General features: G+C 38.6%; 1 protein-coding gene across 1 annotated transcript; it reads left to right on the forward strand.

The window, feature by feature from the left end:
- The first annotated feature begins 691 nt into the window (after positions 1 to 691).
- rnf114 (ring finger protein 114) lies at positions 692 to 8,318 on the forward strand. The gene is made up of 6 exons (XM_007557666.2): positions 692 to 890; positions 1,443 to 1,593; positions 1,784 to 1,890; positions 5,540 to 5,654; positions 5,763 to 5,870; positions 5,976 to 8,318. Exons 1-6 carry the CDS (start codon positions 754 to 756, stop codon positions 6,039 to 6,041), a joined length of 684 nt encoding a protein of 227 aa, XP_007557728.1. The 5' UTR covers positions 692 to 753; the 3' UTR covers positions 6,042 to 8,318.
- Positions 8,319 to 20,342: the final 12,024 nt, after the last annotated feature.

A 20,342-nucleotide genomic window follows, 5' to 3' on the forward strand; every position in this document is an offset into this window, starting at 1 on the left:
TTGACATGTCAAACTGTAAGGACAAATTTATATCATAAGAAAATCCATTATAGTTATTAAAATAGCATACTCCGATTCAAAGAAATATACAACTGAGTAGGATCATTTAACAATGTACAAAATATGAATGTGTAATTCATGAAAAAAGCAACACTGGACTTTTTAAAGTGAAAAAACTGTGCAAACAATTGTGTGAAAAATACCAGAAGGAATGTTATTTGAAATGGGAAAAGCTACATATGTCTAAGGGTTGTAAATACTCACTGAGTTTGCTAGGAGCAGTTGTGGCTATGTGCTAACAGCTGAAGGAACTACAAAAACACTCTTTTGTTCACCTATGCAAAAGTTAAGTCAGCGCAGGAGCTCTCCAGTCTCCAGTTCACCAAGAGCTTCATGCATGGGGTAGGTAACACTTTTAATTCTATATAATTTAATCCTATAATTTGGATTATTTTTCTTGTTAATATATGTTATACATTTTATGCATATATGTAATTTTTTTATATATAAAATGTATATCAACAAGACTCATCTCACCCACAGATAAGTGAGATCAGGGTTACAGACTGTAAATAAACTGGCAGTTTAAACTGTATTAGTTGTGATTAATATGTCTACATGAGTACAATATTTGCTGTAATGTCGTGATTGTAATTCCCGAAGCTCCGCCCCTCGCGCTTAAAAAAGAACCCAAACCCAGTGACGTTTTGTTACAGTTGGTGTTGCTGGGGACTGACACAGTGAAGAAAAGAAATGGCGATGCTCGGAGGTTTCAGCTCAGCACAGCCCAAGAAGAGTGTCCCTGACGGGAGCAGCGACGTGTCGGATTTCGTTTGTCCAGTTTGCCTTGAAATTTTCGAGACTCCTCTAACAACACAATGCGGTCATACGTGAGTATTTCGTGCTAATTTTCCCTCTCCCTCCCCCTATCCCACGTCTGCTACCACCAACGATGCAATGATAGCAGTTAAAAACAATGAGAGAAAAGGAGTAGCGTGAAAGACATTGTTGGATAAAGTCTCAAAACGTTAAGCGTTCCTTTGTCTGCTTTTTGTCGAGACTATGCTGTTCTACTTTGTTTCTAAAATTATATGGAAAACCCCATTAAAACCTGCTAAATCAGTTTCAGTTTTGTTTACATCAAGAAGGAGGCCTCAGTCGGGACATGTAGTCTTATTTTCCATTACAGTGACTGATAGAAGTGCTATAAAAGACTACAACTCCCTGCGCTTTCTTGAGTTTGGTACTTTCCTTTGATTTTACGGGAACCTCATGTCAGTAGCATAAAAAAAAAAAGAAATGACTCCAACAAAGTGTGTGAATTTTTAATAAAAGAATAAACAAAAGCTAGATTTGAATAACAAAACCCTAACACGTATAATAGTCAGTTTATTTCCTTCTGACCACACCATTATCGCATTCTTTCCTCTGTTTCCTGGCAGGTTCTGCCAGAGCTGTTTGCAAGAATGTTTGCGTCCACAGAAGCCTGTGTGTGCTGTATGTAGGACAGCTCTGACCAACTGGACTAAAGCTGGTGATTTAGAGGCCCTCATCCACTCGTCTGTGGCAGCTTGCAAGGGATGTGGAGTTCAGGTAAGATTAAGTAAAACTCTAGTAAGCCAAGACTATCGCCAGCTTCATGTGAAATGTATTTGACATTTGAGGACACCTGGTGACTACAATTTCTATGTTCAGTTTGAAATTGTAATAATTGTGTTACTTACAACAAAGACTGTCTTCTTATAAATATAACAAAGTGGTATGTTATTTGTTTCCTTACAAGGTTGGCCTCTCTCAGATGAGGAGCCACACAGCTGCCTGTTCAAAATACCAGGAGTATATTGAGGAGGGGGTGAGGAGCACTGCCCAAAGTCAGCCTGCCATTATCAGGTGAGGGAAATGCTGCACAATCTTTGTTGTTTCAAGCTGGAGGGAAAAATCATACTGCTTCACACTAAATAGAAGAATAAGAAAATATTTTGTATCTAATGATAGCCTTATGTTTGGTTGAATAAATGTAGGACTGCACTGACATAAACTGTGACCTTAATTTAGGAGTCTTGTTGTAATCCACTTACATTGCCTGTTACAACTCCATTGATTAGAATGCCACAAAAAGTTGCACACACAATGTGGATAACCATAGCCTTGAGAGGATTGTGAAGGATGGGGGCTGTAAATTCACAAACCTTGGACCGTGGCTGGAGTCCACCACCCAGATGCATCTGGGACATGGGGTAGCGCTTAACCAGAAACAAGGTCACAAGTGTCCTCTTCTTGGATGAAAGTAAATTTAGCATTTCATTCGGTCCTGGCATCTGGGGAATTGGTAGAGAGACACAGATTCCAAATTTGTAGAGGTCCAGTGTGAAGTTTCCACAGTGAGTAATAAGTTGGGTTGCTGTGTTATCTGTGGGTGTTGGTCCAAAGCCACTGCAGGTGGAAATTTTAGAGCACTTAATTCATCCTTCTACGTGTTCTGTTGATCACAGTATCACGGAGGTTAGTTGGTCAGTTGATTCTACTGACACAAACTATATAGAGAATATATTGACAAATATTAGAGACAGCAGGTCCAACATTGCAGACTAGCTGAAGGCAGCTATTGGAGCAGCCGGGGCTTCCTGAACATCTCAACACAGCCACAGGCTGATTACCTTCATGCAGCACTGCACTGAGACATTAATTTGTCCAAAAGGAGCCCCTAACCGCATAATCTGGTGTTATGAGATGTTCTAATGTTCTGAGAAACTGAATTGTATGTCTTATTAGCTGCGAACTGTAGTCAACATTAAACAAGTAAACACTTGAAATGTTTACTTTCAAGTAAACATTTCTATACTACTGTATAGTATGTATAAATTATACATACTATACTGTATGTAAAGAATTGATCAGTTTCAGCTTTTTAGCTGAATTACTGGAATAACTGTTCAATGATATTCCAATTCAGTCAGATATCCTTTCAGACATTTACTGTCTCCTTGCCCTGCGTGTTAAGGACAGTCAGCAGGAGGAGTTATAACCGAGCCTTATCAGAACTGTGCGAAAGGACAATACTGCATACACACTCAACTGCAACAGAGATTATGTAATAAGAGGTCTATGGTACCAGTAAGCTGTTAAGTTATCTGAGGGTGTATTAAAAACAAAGAAATAATAATAAAAAAAATAAAAAATAAAAAAACTGGAATTATTTTTTTGTTTTTAATCTTAGAAGAAACATTGACATGGATGTCTGTAGGATAAATAATGCCAACAGTTAAATTGTTTGCCAAGTGATTCCCTCACTGGTACTGTTTTAACTTTTAGTGATGGAGAGTTCAATACTGATAGAACAGGCAATATTCAGCTTATTGCCTGTTCTATAGGCAGTATTCGCCTATAGAAAATATTTCCCTGCAATTGCAAAATAACTTTTGTTATCTTGGTTGGTGAGGCATCAACATTATTCCAAAGTAGTATTTTGATTCTTTTTCTCTTTGGTTTGTTTTATGATTTTTTTTTCTTTTTCCTAAATAAATGGTGAAAAATATTCACCTAGGATTTTATGAGCAAGAGTTGATTTGGGTCAGGATACAGTTGGAAAAATTGTATGTAAATGTTGCAGAAATACCAGTTTGTTGATTGCACCGATTGTGAACTTCAAGAAAAACTGATGATAGTTGAAGTTGTTGCTCTTCCTTTTCTACAGTCAATTCATTGACACCATAAATAAAAGCTGCGTTTTTCTATTTATTGGAAACATTATTATTACCGGTATTATTTTTTTGTTTTGTTTTCACTGCACAGTTGTGCTATTTAATTGATCCATGGAACAAGCGCATTGAAAGTCTGTATTTTACAGGTATGAATTTGATCTTTTTGGGTGTAGTCTGTATGCAAAGAGAGGTTTAAAAATAGAGGTAGAAAGTGCTGGTACTAGAGAAACCTGCCCCGAAAAGGGAATTTGAAACAAAGTTCTTGACGAACTGGTATTGTTGCTTAGAGTTAAATATTTGGGGAGTGAAGAAACCAATAAGCTTAAGGCATGGAAGTTTCAGAATGTTTTGCAGAGTAAAAAGTAAATAGGAAACAAATGTACAAACAAATGTACTAAATGTACACAGTGTTAGTACATTTAAATCCCTTCTTGGTTGAAGCAAAATGTAAAATGTGCATTATAACAAAAGCGAAAGTAAATCTGCTTTATTTTCTGAGGTTGTATAATAATCTGCTGGTGTTGTTAAGTGGCCATCTTTGAAAGAGCATTGGCTCAGGCAAGAGACTAACGTTTAAAGCTTAACGAGCACCGGTAATCTTACTGTATCCTGCTTATTTAAAATGCTTCTTTTAAATAATCCATTATTTATGTCAGAATTACTGAGGTATAGAGTTGCTAATGAAGTATTTATTTAGGTCATTTGGTAACAAAGAAAAAGTACTATAAAACAAAGCAGACTCATGTCTATAGCACAATTCACAAGTATACAGTTTACCAGGAAAAAATGAATAGCATATAAAGAAAATGTATATTGTATATTGGAGTATATTGGAAGAATAGAAGTATAATGTATAATTAAATGGGTATAGTGCTTCTTCTCAGTGTGGAAAAGTGTGGCATTTCATTTGAAGTATTTTCCAGGTCTGGATAAGTGTGGAAAAGAAAATAGTCTAAGAAAAAATATTTGTATTTCTAGGGTCTATTCCCCATCCTATAGTCTCTGACTTCGTTTAATTGCCCCTTTCCTTTTGTCTCCTTTTCTTCCTCCTCCTTGCATGACGTTCCCTGTGACTCATGTTTCTTCCTCTCCCTACTTTCCTCTTTTTCTTTTGGCTTTCCTTGCATTTCCTCCTGTCTTTCTTTCCCCACTTGACTTTCTTTGTTGAGTCCTTCCTTCCTTTTCTTCTGTCCATCAATGTGTTCTTCACCCTTTTTAATGCTGCCTTCTATCCTTGTCATTCTTTTCTTGCCTTTATCTTTAGCCCATTAATTGTGCCCATCCTTTCTAGCATTTGTTCTTCTTTCTTTCTGTCTTTCTCTTTCCTGTCTTCCTTGTATCCTCCTTTTCTCATTCTGTTTCTTTGTTCCTTCACTTCTATTGCCTCTTTATATTCTTGGTGTTCGTCCTTGTGTTTCTTCTTCCTCTCTCTTTGCTTTCTTATATCATTCCTTTTATCTGTCTGTCTATACATTTCCCCTTGTTCTTCCTTTCTCACTCCTATTTTTGGTTTCTTTCTTGTGTCTTCCATTCCTTCCTTTTTGTCTGGTCTATGCCTGTGCCATACATAAAAGTTTTCTCATGTAGCTAGTGACTGCCATGTATTTTATAAAGAACTAAATGTTTGGGGAAACTCTGGGAATTTAAGTCAACTATGGCTTTTGTTTTTACGTGAAAAATGATGCACCATCTCTTCTGTGTTACTTCATTTGTTGTCTTCCAGAAGTTCCTTAGTTTAATTAGTAAACTGAATTCATAAATTCAGCCTTACACTCCAGTTTGTTGTAATCATGGGTAAAAAGACTGATCACAGAATTATTTCTGTCCCCGTCCTTCAGCCCGGTCCCAAACCGCTTCACTTTCTCCTGTCCCTTCTGCAACTGCCAGAACCTGGATCAGGACAGCCTAGTTGAACATTGCACTACCCAACATGCACGGGATACGCGCCAAGTGGTGAGAACTCCACAAAGTTGTGTGATCCTTTTTGGGGTTTTTTTTGTTTGTTTTTTTTCTCTTTAATCATGATCAATAAATTGTTTATTGTTGCTCTCATTTTGTAAGGTGTGTCCCATCTGCGCCTCAATGCCTTGGGGAGACCCCAACTACAGGAGTACTGACTTTTTCCAGCACCTGAAGATCAGACACACTTTCTCCTATGATACTTTCGTTGTGAGTACAACACCATCAGTAATAGACTTTGGTTTTCAACTAATTTCTTGTGTGATGTTTTTTCTTTCTTTTTTTTTTCTTTTCTTCTTTTGTGGTGTTCTGCAGGATTACGCCACAGATGAGGCCACCATGATTCAGGAGGCTTTACAGCGTTCCCTCATGGACAAGTGAAGTGTGAGGAACAATGTAGCAGCAGGGAAAGAGGAATCCAGAGAAGAGAGCAGGAGATTGTCTTGGAAAGACAAAAAAAAAAAAAAACACACTGTATCATCAATTTATCTATCCAGAGGACAGTTGTACTGAATCACTATGGATAATTATTATTTAAAGGGCACATTGGGTTGCATCTTCAAAATCTAAAAGATTTAAAATAAAACAATAAATAATGGTATGTGATTGAAACATATTGTACTGTTTGATTTAGGGCTGGAGTGTTTCCAGTGTGATGATCCTTTATCTTCCCCTCTACTGAGTCTGTGTTCTTTGTAGTTAGTTTTGCATCACTTTAACTACTTTTCAGCCATTTATTTAGTAATAATCTAGTGTCGTACAACCAAAAGCTTTCAAAGTTGTTGGGACGTGGGGGAGGGGGGTGTCAGTACTTGATGTCATGAGAGGGTTCGACCACTAGGTGGCTGAATATCGCCAACAAATAAACTTTATGAGGGAATGTTGTCTAGCAACAGTAATAATGTGCTAGCCAAGAAAGGCTGTGCTTATAAAATAACCGCCTCGAGAGAGACAAAGAGGTCTTGTTTAAATCTATGCTGTTTCTGGTTGGAGTGTTTTTTTTTTTCCATTTTATTTCCCAGGATGTGCTGAAACGGATAATTTGTGTAGGGTCAAATGGAACCAGAGATGGTGTGGTTTGCTTCATTGTAATGTTCCTCCCTTTGTGTCTTTGTGCCTTCTAGTAAATCTTATTTCTGACTTCCAAAGTTAACAGGGCTAATCTAGGTCATCCTGGGGACTAGGAGATCCAAGAAGGTCACCATCAATTAGTTGTGTGGGTCATTTTTTCCCCCCCCTAATTTTTGTGTCGGTTTCTTTGGCCACCAGGGGGCACTAGAGTTCTACCTTTCCCTGACAGTTCTAGTTGTGACAACTCTAGATCAACCTAGATTTCATTATATAAGTGTTTTTTTCAGATGCATTTTCATTTTGCTTTTTGGTTTTAAGTGCATTATACGACGGCATCACAGATATACAAAAATAGGTTTTAGTGAAATAATTTAGTCCTAGTGGAAATACAATGAATACAACTTTTAAATTACATGGTGAGGTATTATAACTTTAAATGTAAAGTGCTGTGACGTGTTGCTGGAATAGAAACTCGTAATAATCCAAAATACATTGCTTTTATATCTTCAAAATCTTAGTTCGTATATCGAATGCCACCCAAATTTTGCTTGCATGCAGGGTTAGAAAATTCCAGCAGTGGTTTGTGTTTTCTCGGGCTGGGTAGGGTTATTTTTATTTTATTTTTTTTTTCTTTAGTTTTACCTGTATGCTTTTGCGTAATATTTTTATTCCAATAACTTTTGATGTCTCAGATCAATTTTAGACTGTAATTCAAATTTTTACATGGAAGCAATGCATTTTTGGTTTACCAACTGATGCGTGAATATCCTTGCAAGCAGATTAAGTAGCTCCCATACTGAACCTTTGTGTTTTTTTTGTTTTTTTTGTTTTGTTTTCTTTTATCTAGTGTTTGGTCCTACTTATAAGGCCTGTTGTGAAAGTTTTTGTCCCCCTCTGATGTAGTCATGTTTTTATTTTACTATGTGTTTCTAATGTGTGATATTTCCCCCCCTAAAATATCACACACACACACTTTTCTCAATATATCTTTGTTTTTCTTTCATCAGCCCTGCTGTCAGGGTGTGCTAAGTCCCAAGAAATTAAAGATCTTTAATTATTTAAGCTTTGGACTCTGATATCAGGTGCTGTGATTTATACCTATATGTATTGGAGGTGTGTTTGTGTGCGTTTCAATCACTGATTACAGTGCATTGCAAACGCATTCATACCAATTTATCTCATTACAGCCACACCCCTCTATGTAGTGATCTGGGATTTTATGTGATAGACCAGCACAAAGTCATACTTTAAACTCAAGTACTGACCCCATGAGTCAGTACTTTGGGGTATGTGTGCACAGTTAGTCTACAGTTTTCACCATTCTTATTTATAGTCTTGGTCAAGATCATAATCTGTGAGCATTTTCAGGTCTTGAATTTTGACTGGCTTATTCTAACTAGTAGATCAGTTGGGTGTCTGGTGTGTTCCTTGATTTTCATAATGCCCTAACATCTGTATATTTTTCCTCTTATTAACTCATAGGCAGGTTCATTGGAGGGGCACCAGACTAAAGGAAGCTGAATACAAATGCATGTCATACTTTTCAGGACTTTTTTTTTTTTTTCTATTAAAGCCATGTGTCAATCTGAAGTCACGCCTGTGTGCTTTGTGTTCCTTGGTTTGGCTTTAAATGTGCAATATGTGGAAGTTGAAGTGGCACAAACGCATTACAGTACACATGTAAAGGAAATCAATGCAAGAAAGAATAGTCATGGTTAGCTTTCTCTGTTAGAATTAAGACAAAAATTGCTTCACAGGGAAGAAACTATGGAAATAAGAGCTTTCTATAAACTTTTGTTTTATTTTTAAGAAATGAGGACATCATGCTAACAATGTTCTAGCAATGTAACAACTTGCTGATGAAACTTTGGCTCTTCAGTGTACACTGTCCACGGGGAGGGGGGGATTCTCCCATCTCTTTCCTTTAGAGCCTTCTGTAGCTCTAATCACTGCAGCTTAATAATACTACAGCTTTATAGCTCTACAAAGAACCTTATAAACCTTATGTTTTCTTACCCCCCTCCAATCAGGTTTTTGCTCCTGGCAGACACAGGAGTGATGTTAGCTGTGAGAGAACTAACGAGACACTCGAGTGCTTCTGGGCAGGAAGGAAGTCGCATGGAAAAAACATGGCAGAAAGAAATATTTCTTGTCTGTTTGGTGGTGCCGCCTCAGAGGGAGAAGGGAGCTAAAGGTGGCGAGAGAGAAAAGGAAGAAAGCACGGGGTGGGGGGAAGGAAGAGAAGGGAAAACATTAAATAAAAATTTCATAAAGTTCTCTGTGTTGTTTCTTTGATGAGAGCATTAGATGGTAGAGTCTGCAGGCTCTATTGAGGCAGCAATTAATGCAACATGTGCCCAAAGGGATGACGCTGGATTGTTTTGGAGTAAGAGTACAATGCCACTACTAATCAAGACATTTCTCCACAGCTCTTGTTTTCACCCAGTGCATTGTTCTTGTCTGGCTCTCCTTTGATGGTTTAAAAGGCAAAGTCATTCAATTTGCATGATTTAGACCCCTGAAACCGGTCAGCTTAAACAGGCAGAGCAGGTACAAGGGCCTCGCAAAAGAACATTTTTGGATCATACACAAAGAACGCTTTCTTTCTAATTCAGACTGTTTCGGAAACATTCCAGTAAACCTGATGTGGAGGTGGAGGAGCTGTGCAAAGTATTCGCCTCCTTGGATGTTTATCTTTGTTATTGCTCTTACAAATCAATCAGGATTTAAAAAAACATGCAAAAACAGATTTCTACAAAATAAAGACAAATAGAAAATATTTCATATACATAAGCACTTAAATATTCAGCCCTGTCAAGTAAGTATTTAGTAGATGCACCTTTGGCTGCATGAGGTGTGTGTGGAACGTGGACAGATCCTAATCAGGATTGCATATCTGGACGCTGAAGCCTAACTGCATTCTTGCACGCTCAACTGTTCAAACTCTGTCAGGTTGCACGGAGAACAGCTGCCACATATCACGTCCTGCCACAAATTATCCATCAGATTGAGCTCCGGGCTTTGACTGGTCCACTCCTGAAAATGTACCTTGTTGTCTTCAAAGCATTTCTCTGTAGCTTTAGCTGGATGCTTTGTGTCGTCTTGCTGGAAAGTAAATATTCTCTTCCGGATGGAAACAAAATGACCTCAAGGATTTTCCTATATTTTTGCTCCATTCATTTACATTCATATGCACTGTAGTCCTTCTGTTTCTTGATGATGTAAATAACTGAAGTTCAGGGGATGTTTGGTGACTGAGAGATTTTTTTTTATATCCATTCCTTGACCTCTACTTGCCAACTTTTCCTTTGATTTACTTGAATTGTTCTTTTGTCTTCTGTTATTGTATCCATGAATACTGATTAACCAGTGAAAGGACTTCCAGATACAGGTGTCTGTATACTGCAATCACTCACTGCACTCAGTTGACCTAACACTAATTGGCTGGACCTCTGTTGAAATAGGTCAGTCAATTTAAAGGGGATGAATATTTATAAATATTTATTTTATCTTGCATAGTATTATTCAATTTTCATTATTTTTGTAGAAATATTTATACATATTTATTTTATCTTGCATAGTATTATTCAATTTTCACTATTTTTTGTAGAAATCAGTTTTCACTTTAAAATTACAAGGGTTTTTTTTTGTCAAAAAAGATTGTATTTATCATGACTAATTTGTAAAATCGGTAAAAGAGTAAAGCATTCAAGGAGGTGAATACTTTTTATAGACACTGTAGAACAAAACCAGGTAGAATAAATTCTTTCTACCACAAGTTACTGTCAAAGTGTCCATTTATGGTTTTTGGAAATATATCACATTATAGCTTGAGTCAGAAGTTTTACACTTATTAATTGAAGAATTTGATTTTATGCTTTCAACGACTTTTCTTTTTTGAGTTAGAGCAACAGCATAATGACTTTAAAATACATTTGGGTGAACAAGTTTGAATTCAGCTGTACATTTTATCCACTCTATCTATGGCCCCGATATTAAGGGCTAATTCAGTTTATTTCTTTAGGGCTAATTCACAAATGTTATTTCAAGGCACTTTACAAGACAGACGGATCCAATTTCCATCCACAAATATAAAGTCAAATCAATACAATCATATAGAGTCAGACTGAATTATATTACATTCAGACTGCTTCCTAACACAGTGCAATCAAGATCATTTTATTCTGTCAATTGGTAAAAGGTTTTCCTTTCCAAGGAAGCACAGTCAACTGAATTGAGTCTTTGATTTACCCATTCACCCTCTAATGTTTGGATAAACGTCTCTAAGCAAGTTGCAGGAAACCCACAAATTCTTTGTAGCCGCAAACTTGGTGCTGGCATAATTTGGCCTGAATAATTTAAATCCTTCCTTTCAGAGCTAATTTAAGGCACTGACTTGCCTCGTATGCTCAGTATGCATATATTTTTAACATTAGAGTCAAGAATAATTGTACGACAGAGGTGCAATGATCAAAATATTTTAAATAATGAAGGAATACTACCTCAATAAACTTAAACACATCACAATTTGTTTTGTTAAGCTCTTCAGGAATGACCTTGACCTCAAGTGTAAAATAAAATGCATGGGATATGAATCAAAGTCTGGTATATGCCAAGAAAAAAATTAGTCCTAACATTTCAGTTAAGAGGAATTATTAAATATTCCACCAGACTCATGTCAGAACTTGGTCATTGGGCAGACAAGGTGCTTCTGACTCTCTCTCTTGTCTTGAGTAAGAGAGAGAGAGAGAGAAGCCCTGGAAAGTTCAATCTGTTAGTCCATTTCTCAAGTTTTGCTGAGGCAGATTTCTGGGATGAGATGCGGGGAGTGTAAGAGGAGAGCACTGGGAGTTTGTTCACCGAAAAATTCCTCAAAGTCAGGAGAAACGGGAGGAGCGAGGATCCTGATCCAGGCTGCTGCAGCTCGGCAGGTCTGTCCTTTCAAATGTTTGCACAGAAAGTGCCAGGGGGGCTTCCCCAACATCAATGCGAGTTCTACACCAACTCATCTTCCGCTTTTAAACTCTTAACAAGCGCACTCCCCCACCCCCCACCGACACTAGCCACGCACGCATACTCCTTGCGTTGCTTGCCTGAGAGCATCGACTCTTAACTTTGATTTAGTATCGCCTGCAACCAGCCTGGCTCTGTATCAGCTGAACTGAATCTTGTACGTCTTGTGTGAGTGTGCAGAGAAGTTTGTTCCCTTTAAAATCCCCAATATTATGACTTCAAGAACTATAATAATTTTAAGATTCGTCAGCATACTTATCTGGCAATTCTAATTGTTCTAAACAGAACAAGAATTGTTGATGAATCTGTTTTTTTTTTTTTAAGTCATTTGTGAGCTGTTGCAAAATTCCAAAACTCACCGTCTTGACATAAGAAAAAAGAGAGAAGATTTCTCCTTGAAGTAAAACTGAATATGAATTGACAGAACTATCAGGAGAATTGCTCATTATTTATTTATTTTAAATCCTTACAGCCCCTGTGCTAATATTTAAAAGTTCGGCCCTTTGGGGTGTAACAGTGGGTGGGGTTACGATGGTCTCAGGCGCATTTATGCATTCGTGTGAGAATGTGTCACAGAAGAATCGCAGGCCAAGTGAGGCGATTCCATCTTAATTTTATTCCCCGTTCCCCATGCCCCTGTAGACCTACAGAGATGTGCATGGAGGGAAGCGACGCCTAGGGCTATTATTCTCCCATTAATTTTTCCATTTGAAATCAAACCTCAGTGGGCATGCATGAGGGGATAAAAGGAGGGGCAGAGAAATGGCGAGGGGATAACCTCATCCGGAAGGTGGGATGACTGTTTGTTGTAGCTGCAGTAATGTCCAATAGGGGAGGCAATTTGACTTTCACAAGAGTGCTTGTTTACTTGCCAAGACTTTTTCATAGCTTCCTCTTTTTGCATGCAAAAAAAAGGACAACTACAGTTAGATTTTCACTTCACATGGTCATGAACAGTGCCTTACAAATTATTCATACCCTGTAGACTTTTTTTTTTTTTACATTTGTTCATGTCATGATGCAAACTTCCATGTCTTCGTATTGGAATTTTATGTGATAGACCAACATGAAGTAATGCAAAGTTATGTAGTGAGAGGAAGAACATATATGGTTTCCAACATTATCTATTTATTTTTTACAAATTTTTATTTATAAAAGTTTTAAAAGTGTGTTGTATTATTCATTCCCTTTACTCTGACAAAATTTTGTGCAACTATTTGCCTGCATTGGTCACAAAATTTCTAGGCAAAGTGAAGGCTTCGGTGGTTTGCAGGTGAACAAACAGCATAATGAAAACCAAAGAAAGGGACACAGTGGGTGACACATTTAAAGCAGGCGTGCACCGATTGCAGTTTTTTCTGGCCGATTGGCAGGTACCGATTCCAATTTTGGCCGATAATCAGTTATTTTATTGGAAGCGTCACAAAACATAGTAAGCAATTTGCCGAGTTGGCGACAGTGGATTGACTATTGTTAACTGCAAACGTGCAGAGGTGACCAGGTGGGCCGGTCTATCAGTCAAACCTCTTTCACAGCAGAGCAGAAAAGGACAGTGACTCATTTTTTTTTTTTTTTTACCTTTCCTGGGACAGAAAAGATCGATGGATAACATTGGTTTCACATGTAAGTATCGGCCGATCGCTGATCTCCCGAAATTAAGAAAATTGATAAATCGATAAATCGGTGCACCCCTAGTTTAAAGCAGTTTAGGAATGTCAAGTCTGTTTATGCATTGAGTTAAATATATTCATCCTTTTTGTTTCACTATTTCACTATTTTGTGTTGCCTTATCACATGAAGTCCACGCAAAAACTATGGACATCTTTAAGTTCCTACCACAGCTTCCTCTCAGCACATGTTCAAGGGAATTTATGTGTCTCAAATTCCTCCAACCTACCTACACACACACAAACACACACCTCCCCTCGACCTCCCAGTTCCTTTGCGAGGGTCCCCTTCAACTCCAGTCCCTCATCTCCACCCAGTTTTCCTCCGTGTTTCTTTGAAAAAGCGCCAGCGCTTGCTTATCTGTCAATCAGATGTTGTCCTGTTGTGGCAGTGACGGAGGCGTTGGGGTTGGGGGTGGAGGGTGGCTGCGCTGGTGTCGGCGTGATGGTGGGCATACATCTCCAGCAGCGTGCGGGCTGGATTTGTTCGATGATTAACCAGGCAGGTAGTGAGTGAAACTGCTGACAGCAGAAACACACTGACAGCTGATTTGAAAGACAATGGCGGCGCTCCCTCTACTTAACTTGTCACGGCAGTCAAAGCACCTTCTCAATTAACTTGTGACGTATCTGGAAAGATGGAGGGAAATATTGTCTAGATCAACACAAATCCAGAAAGGTTTATTTTTGTAGGTTTGCACAAAGATGTTATCAACAGGTGAAGTAAGCCAAGCAGATTTTTCTTATTAAAACTGATCAAAACATGTGGCTGTTTTTTTTTGTAGTTTTTTTTTTTTTTTTTTTTTTTTTTTTTTAATGTTTTGACCACAGTGGTTCTTTTGTTAATTAGAAAATCAGAGCCAGAGCAACACGTGAAACAAAGCAGAGCATTGTCTGTCTCATAGATTGATAGTCCAAAACTTCCCAATTATTAACCGCCCCTGTAGTGTAACAGTTGTTCTCAGATCTATTTACCTCCCTCCACTTCCTGTGCTTTGTACCTTGTGTCTTTACAGAAGGGAATGGATGATGCAGGCAGATCTGTCAGTCAAACCACACCCCCACCCCACAGTTAAGCGGTGTCTGCTGTTCATACACCTCCACCGGCTCTGGTTCCTCTTTAGCTCAATGAGTAACTAAGCTGCAGGTACTGAATCAAACTGCTGACAAGCACGTGAAGAAGAAAGTGGGGGGTGGGGGGTTGGAGGGGCCGTAGGTGGATGGACGGAAAAATAGAAACTGAGGGGAGGACAGAGATGACAATAGCATCATTATACATAAGATGGGTCCTTCTTCTGATCGTCCAGCAGCAACCCCACCCCACTCTGCCGTATCATTTCTCCTTCTCACTCCCTAAGTGGCATCCTTTGATGGTCTGTCCCCATCTCTCATCTTGTCCTTTTAGACAGATGGGCTCTGTCAGTGCTGTCATCACTGCCCAGCTAAACATTAATGACTTACTCGCCTGTCAAGTGTTGGCAGGGCGGTGGAGAGGTGAAAGGGGGACACCTCTGGACAAAACCAGAGATGAAAAGGAGAAGTGATGGCCTTATGTGAATGACAGATTCTCTTTTGTCTCTCCCAACTTGCTTATATGTATGTGTGCAATCAGCAGATTCTTGGCCTGATGTGAAGCCTTGCTTTTCTTCTCCTCTCCTGAGCTGAACGTCTTTGCATTGTATTCCCACTGCCCCTCATTCTACCATTCTTCTCATTTTTAACATTCCTTCTCCAAACCTTGTGATCTTTTCTAAACAGAACTTTCCGTAATTAGTGGAAAGCACGTGAAACAACATAAATGAAAGAAAATACTTAGGTAGACTTAAGCAGATAAGAAAGGACAAGCTTGGTATTTAACAGCAGAATATGAGTCTGTGCAACACTGAAAACAAGTGAGACCAACTTATCTGACTTCTTACTCAACTTTATGTTGATTAGGTGAACAGGATCATAGATGGACCTTTCCAAGTGAAGCAAAATGACTTCCTGTTTTCAGTGTGTGGGACTTGGATGTTTAAGCTGATTTCCTTAATATAAATTTGAGAACCAAATTCATTAGAGATTTCTAACTGGTTCTACTGATTTGGGTTTATTTAGTAAACCCAAGAATAAATTACAATTTTTCTGTATTTTTTTCTCCAGTAAAGAGACTCTCTTGAAGGACTTTACGCTCCCTGTTTCTATCCTCTCCTTGGTGTCTATCTTCCTCTGGTGTTCTCTGTTGTCACTCAGGCTTGTAGCCCGTTTCCTCAGCTTGCTTTGAATTATTAACTTTTGGATTCAGTGGTGTGAATGGGTACTGCTGAGCAGACACTGAACAGACCAAGCTTCTAGTTGCCCATATTTTAGAAGTGGCATTTTTGAATCCATGTAGTCACACAAATTGATGACTATTACCATGAAGGAAACAGGACTTATTTATTGCCCTACGTTTGAGAATCTTTATTGTTATAGTTGAAATTTTGCCCCATTCTTAGCTGAATTTCAAAAATTCATGCTATTTGGAAAGTTGAGCATGAATGCATAGCAGACTTTAACTAGTCCACTCCAAAACCTTCTTATAGTTTTGTTTTTTTGAGCAGTCCAGAGATGGACTTGTGGTTGTGTCTCAGATGTTTCTCTTGCATGACCAAAGTGTGCATGAGAGAAAGGCCTCAAAATCATAGCTGAGTATTCTCTTTCAGGTTTTACTGGTGGAAATCAGAGAACATGGTTCCATCAGTCAGGGTAAGGCATTCAGATCCTAAATCAAACTTTTCCGCAGCCATGTACACAGAAAATTGGATCAAAATGTTGAATATTTTCAGGATTCCGTGCAACAGTGAGATGCACAGAAAACCTCTCCATTTCCTCGCAGCCTCCCGTGGAGACGCCGCCCACTCGCTCTGCTTACCTCTCCCCAGGCAGCCTCTGTCTCTTCTGGGTTCCCGGAGCAATGATTAACCCCGGTTCTGATCAATGCTTCTGCTGACTCTTGATACATCACTGGAGCCTTTCAGCTGCCATGTAAAGGAAGCGTCAGGTCTGCGCAGCTCTTGACAGAGTCATTCCACTCCATCACCTCCTTCAGGGCATATGCACACAGATGGGTGTACACATTAGCTGAGAAACATACGAAAATCCCTGAATGTTCATACAGCACTGTGGAGCGGGGATACTTTTACGCAGTGTGTTGCTCTGAAACATACCGTGCTACACAGGATGTTAACAATATGTGAAGTTTTTCATTAAACTTTTCTTTTTCCAAGATTCTATATATTTTTGCTAAACTTCTTTAAACAGAGAATGAGTATCAAAGCTAGGAGTGATAAGTTATAAAGGTAGAAATTAGGGATCAAAATAAATAGCAGAATGCAAAGAGGGACTGTCAGTCATCACCCGGTGGTCCGTTACCTCGACAGCAAAGGAAAAGCCAGATTTCCTGAAGATGACAAGAGGCACAATAGCAGAATGTTCTGTCAGCAAATCCTACTCACAGCGCAGGTTAATGATTCAGTGGCCACAGCTGAGCTGCAGAGAAGGATGAGCAGAGTGAAAAAGAACAGAGGAGGGAACCAGAATTAAGCTGCACCCGGGCTGTCATTACAGCAGCGTTAGAAATAATGGTGGGTTTTTTGTCATTTTAATTACCTTTAATCTGATCTCAGACTTCAGCCATTACATGTCAAACATGTTTACCATGGACCCACGTGATCAGTCACTCAGTTAATGTGACAAAGTGTTCACTGGCATCATGGGTTCTCAGTAGAAATGCAAAAGAACAAGCTAAAGAAGAAGATCAGCCACTACTGTGAGATAGATGTTCATGTGTTTGTTTAGACATTGCAGCTAGAAAGTATTTCTGCATTAAATTAATTTTGTCACTGTGAAACTCTCTGTTTAATGTGTTCGAAATTAAAACTGAATGTCATCATTTTTAAACAATATTTAAAAGAAAAAAAAAGTACAGGCCACCAAAAAAAAGAATCTATTATGTCATTAATTACTTAAATTATAACACCCTCTTCATTTGATCCACTGATAAAGAAATGTGCAAAACTTTCTTGTTTTAAATCCAAAATTTAATTATATGGATGAAGTGAAAAAAATACCCCATACATTCCCTATAAATAAATATAACTGAAGTATTTTTAAACTTATGTTTTACTTTTCAAATTTGATCAGCACATTGCCACTCTTGTTTTCATAAAATGTCAGAGGATTTTCTTGCCTTAACACATTTATTTAAATCCTTCCACTACTTACAAATGTTTATTTCATATTTTTGCTTTTGTCTTCTGCCACTTAAGTTTCAAAATAACCTAAGGTTTAACTTCTTTCTAGTTGATGGACTGCTGTCTAATTGCATCTACTTGTGATTAAAGGAGCATTTATTTTTTCATTTTTTCAATAAAAAAAAACAACTTGAATGCATTGTTAACATTCTTAACAACAATAAATAAACATCACAGACAACAGCATTATTTCAGAGGCAGCAAAGTAATAATTGCTGATTTTTTTTTGTTTGTTTGTTTGTTTTAACATCAGTTAGTTCATGTTAAATGTTTGGATTACTGGGATTGTCATGATTTATATGATTAGATTTGGAGCATCATGCAAGCAGCAGTGAAGGTGGATAATAACTGAAGTTTGTTAAAGAAAATGCAAAACAACACACTGAGAGTCAGGGAAAAGACAGAGACCGGGTGGCATTAGGCAACGGAAAGAACCAGCATGAGTTAGTAGGAGAGCAGGTTAAATACTGGGAGCTTGATTGCTAAACAATGTACTAGTGCCAATTAGAAACAGGATGCAGCTGTGAGGAGAGAGTAGAAGGTAGGCTGAAGGACAGAAAGAAAGAGAGAGAGAGAGAGAAACAGAGAGAGGGAGAGAGAGATGGCATAGAGAAGCAAGGCAGAATTGATAAACAGGGAAACAGATAGAACATGAATAATGTATAGCTATGCAAGGAGTAAACAACAGACATGAGTTAGCCTAAACAATAAACAACAACTAAAAGAAGAGAAATTAAAAGTAAAGACAGAAACTAATGAATCAAAAAGATAAATAAAATAAAATAAAAATACAAGCACTGACAAAAAGTGTTTCTTTTTCACAAGGTTATTATACCATGAGAGACAGAGAAACCAGACAATACCCAACGTCCCCCTTCCAGCCACTCTTTGCAAAACTCTCTGGAGACACCCGCCAGTAAAGAATGGGGAGGGGGGGGAGGCACTTCCAACCTTCCTCCACACATAAGGACCAAGTTAAAGTATTAACCCACTGCTGTTTAACAATATTGCTGACTAGTATGTGGAAACAGGAGGGATCAAAGTTATCATGTAAAAGAGAAAAGCCCTTTTCACTGGGCCCTTACAACCTGTCCACTCCATCTTACCAGCCCATTCATAGCAGCTACCCAGAGCAGCACTCGACACTCCCATCTTCCCCACCACTCAACTCCTTCATTCTACACTCATTTTTCTTTTACCCCACTTTTTTTCCCCCTAACACTTCCTCCTCTGGCTTTTTCACACTCATCATTCCTTGATGAACATTATATTAAATAATTCTTTGATTCCACCAGGAAAGCATCCTTTGGTCTCCATCCCCTCCATCAGCCACTGTCCATCCATCTCTCCATCTGTCACCTGGCGGAGTAATCACATCCACAATTGATAAGGCTGGTTAGGTGGGTCATAAAAAGTTTATGCTTGTGATGCTGGAGTCTCATTTATTATCCCTGCTAATGTAGCAGCTGGAATTGACATGAGGTGGGGGGGAGGCGGGGGGAGATGGAGAGAGTGCGAGTGGTTGAGGGAGCCACCACATTAAGGGATCATTACTGCTCTTACTATAGGCTCTGTCCCTACCTTTCAAAACTGGAAAAATCTCCCCGTACACTTTATGGGCTTGGTGAAGCTTTCTGTATTTAAGTGTTTCATGCCCACTAAGAGTTCAAGATGCTTCTGGCACAGGAGGTAGTTACCATTCTGTAACCACAAAACTATTGGCTTGAGTCTTGAAGCTTCTCTCTGATTTGTTTTCTATACAATTACAGTAAAGTTGAACAGTCTTTACTGTAGCAGTCTAAGTGGATTGTCTGGACATTGTGAGGACATTGTTTAGTGCTGTTTACTGACAATTAAAAAAAAAATAAGTAACTCCAGCATGTACATGCATTAGTTGTGAAAATCTGATGTGGTGGTTGACGGGGTGTCGATCTTCAGCGGCCATTGGGCGAGAGGTGGGGTCCACTCTGGACAGGTCTCCAGTCCATCACAGGGCAGCACAGAGACAAACAGTCAGGCATACACAGCTCATACGAAAGGGCATATTTGGTTCCATATTTAATGGAACTTGTACAAAACTTACTGTCTGCATATGTGAAGCATAAGAGTTCCCTGTAAAAGTATTCATATCCATTCGACATTTTTCACATTTCATCACATTATAACCACAAACCTCAATGTATTTTATAGAGATTTTATGTGACGGAGCAATTCAAAGTGGACTATAATAATGAAGTAGAATAAACTGAGACAGAGTTTTCATGTGAACTACAAATAAAAGTAAAAAATGTGGTGTGGATCTGTATTTACAGAGTGGAAGCAGGATGATACCCCTAAATAAAATTCAGTGCAAATAAACAGCAGCATCAGGAAGGTCAAAGATACATTTGTTGAAAAGTTTAAAGCAGGGTTATGTTACATAACAAATTGGAACCAAGACATCCATGCTGCTGAGCTAAAGAGAGAATGTAGAAGAGAAAACCACAAGAGGCCCATGGTTACTCTGGAGGAGCTGTAGAAGTCCACAGCTCAGGTGTGAACATCTCTTAAGAATTATTCACTTAGACAATCTGGCCTCTGAAATTGTGACTAGAATAAAGACACTAAATAACATTTAACACTGTGAAACATGGTGATGACAACAGCATGCTGTTGGG

Source organism: Poecilia formosa, unplaced genomic scaffold (genome assembly GCF_000485575.1).
Source record: "Poecilia formosa unplaced genomic scaffold, Poecilia_formosa-5.1.2 Scaffold90, whole genome shotgun sequence".
Classification (NCBI taxonomy): Eukaryota; Metazoa; Chordata; class Actinopteri; order Cyprinodontiformes; family Poeciliidae; genus Poecilia; species Poecilia formosa.

What these genes read in the sequence shown, in the direction of transcription:
- rnf114 (XM_007557666.2), top strand. Translation starts at nt 754, where the DNA reads ATGGCGATGCTCGGAGGTTTCAGCTCAGCACAGCCCAAGAAGAGTGTC. An exon ending in GCAAGGGATGTGGAGTTCAG is followed by an intron (nt 1,594 to 1,783) that starts GTAAGATTAAGT and finishes TTTCCTTACAAG; the next exon opens with GTTGGCCTCTCTCAGATGAG. An exon ending in TCTCCTATGATACTTTCGTT is followed by an intron (nt 5,871 to 5,975) that starts GTGAGTACAACA and finishes GGTGTTCTGCAG; the next exon opens with GATTACGCCACAGATGAGGC.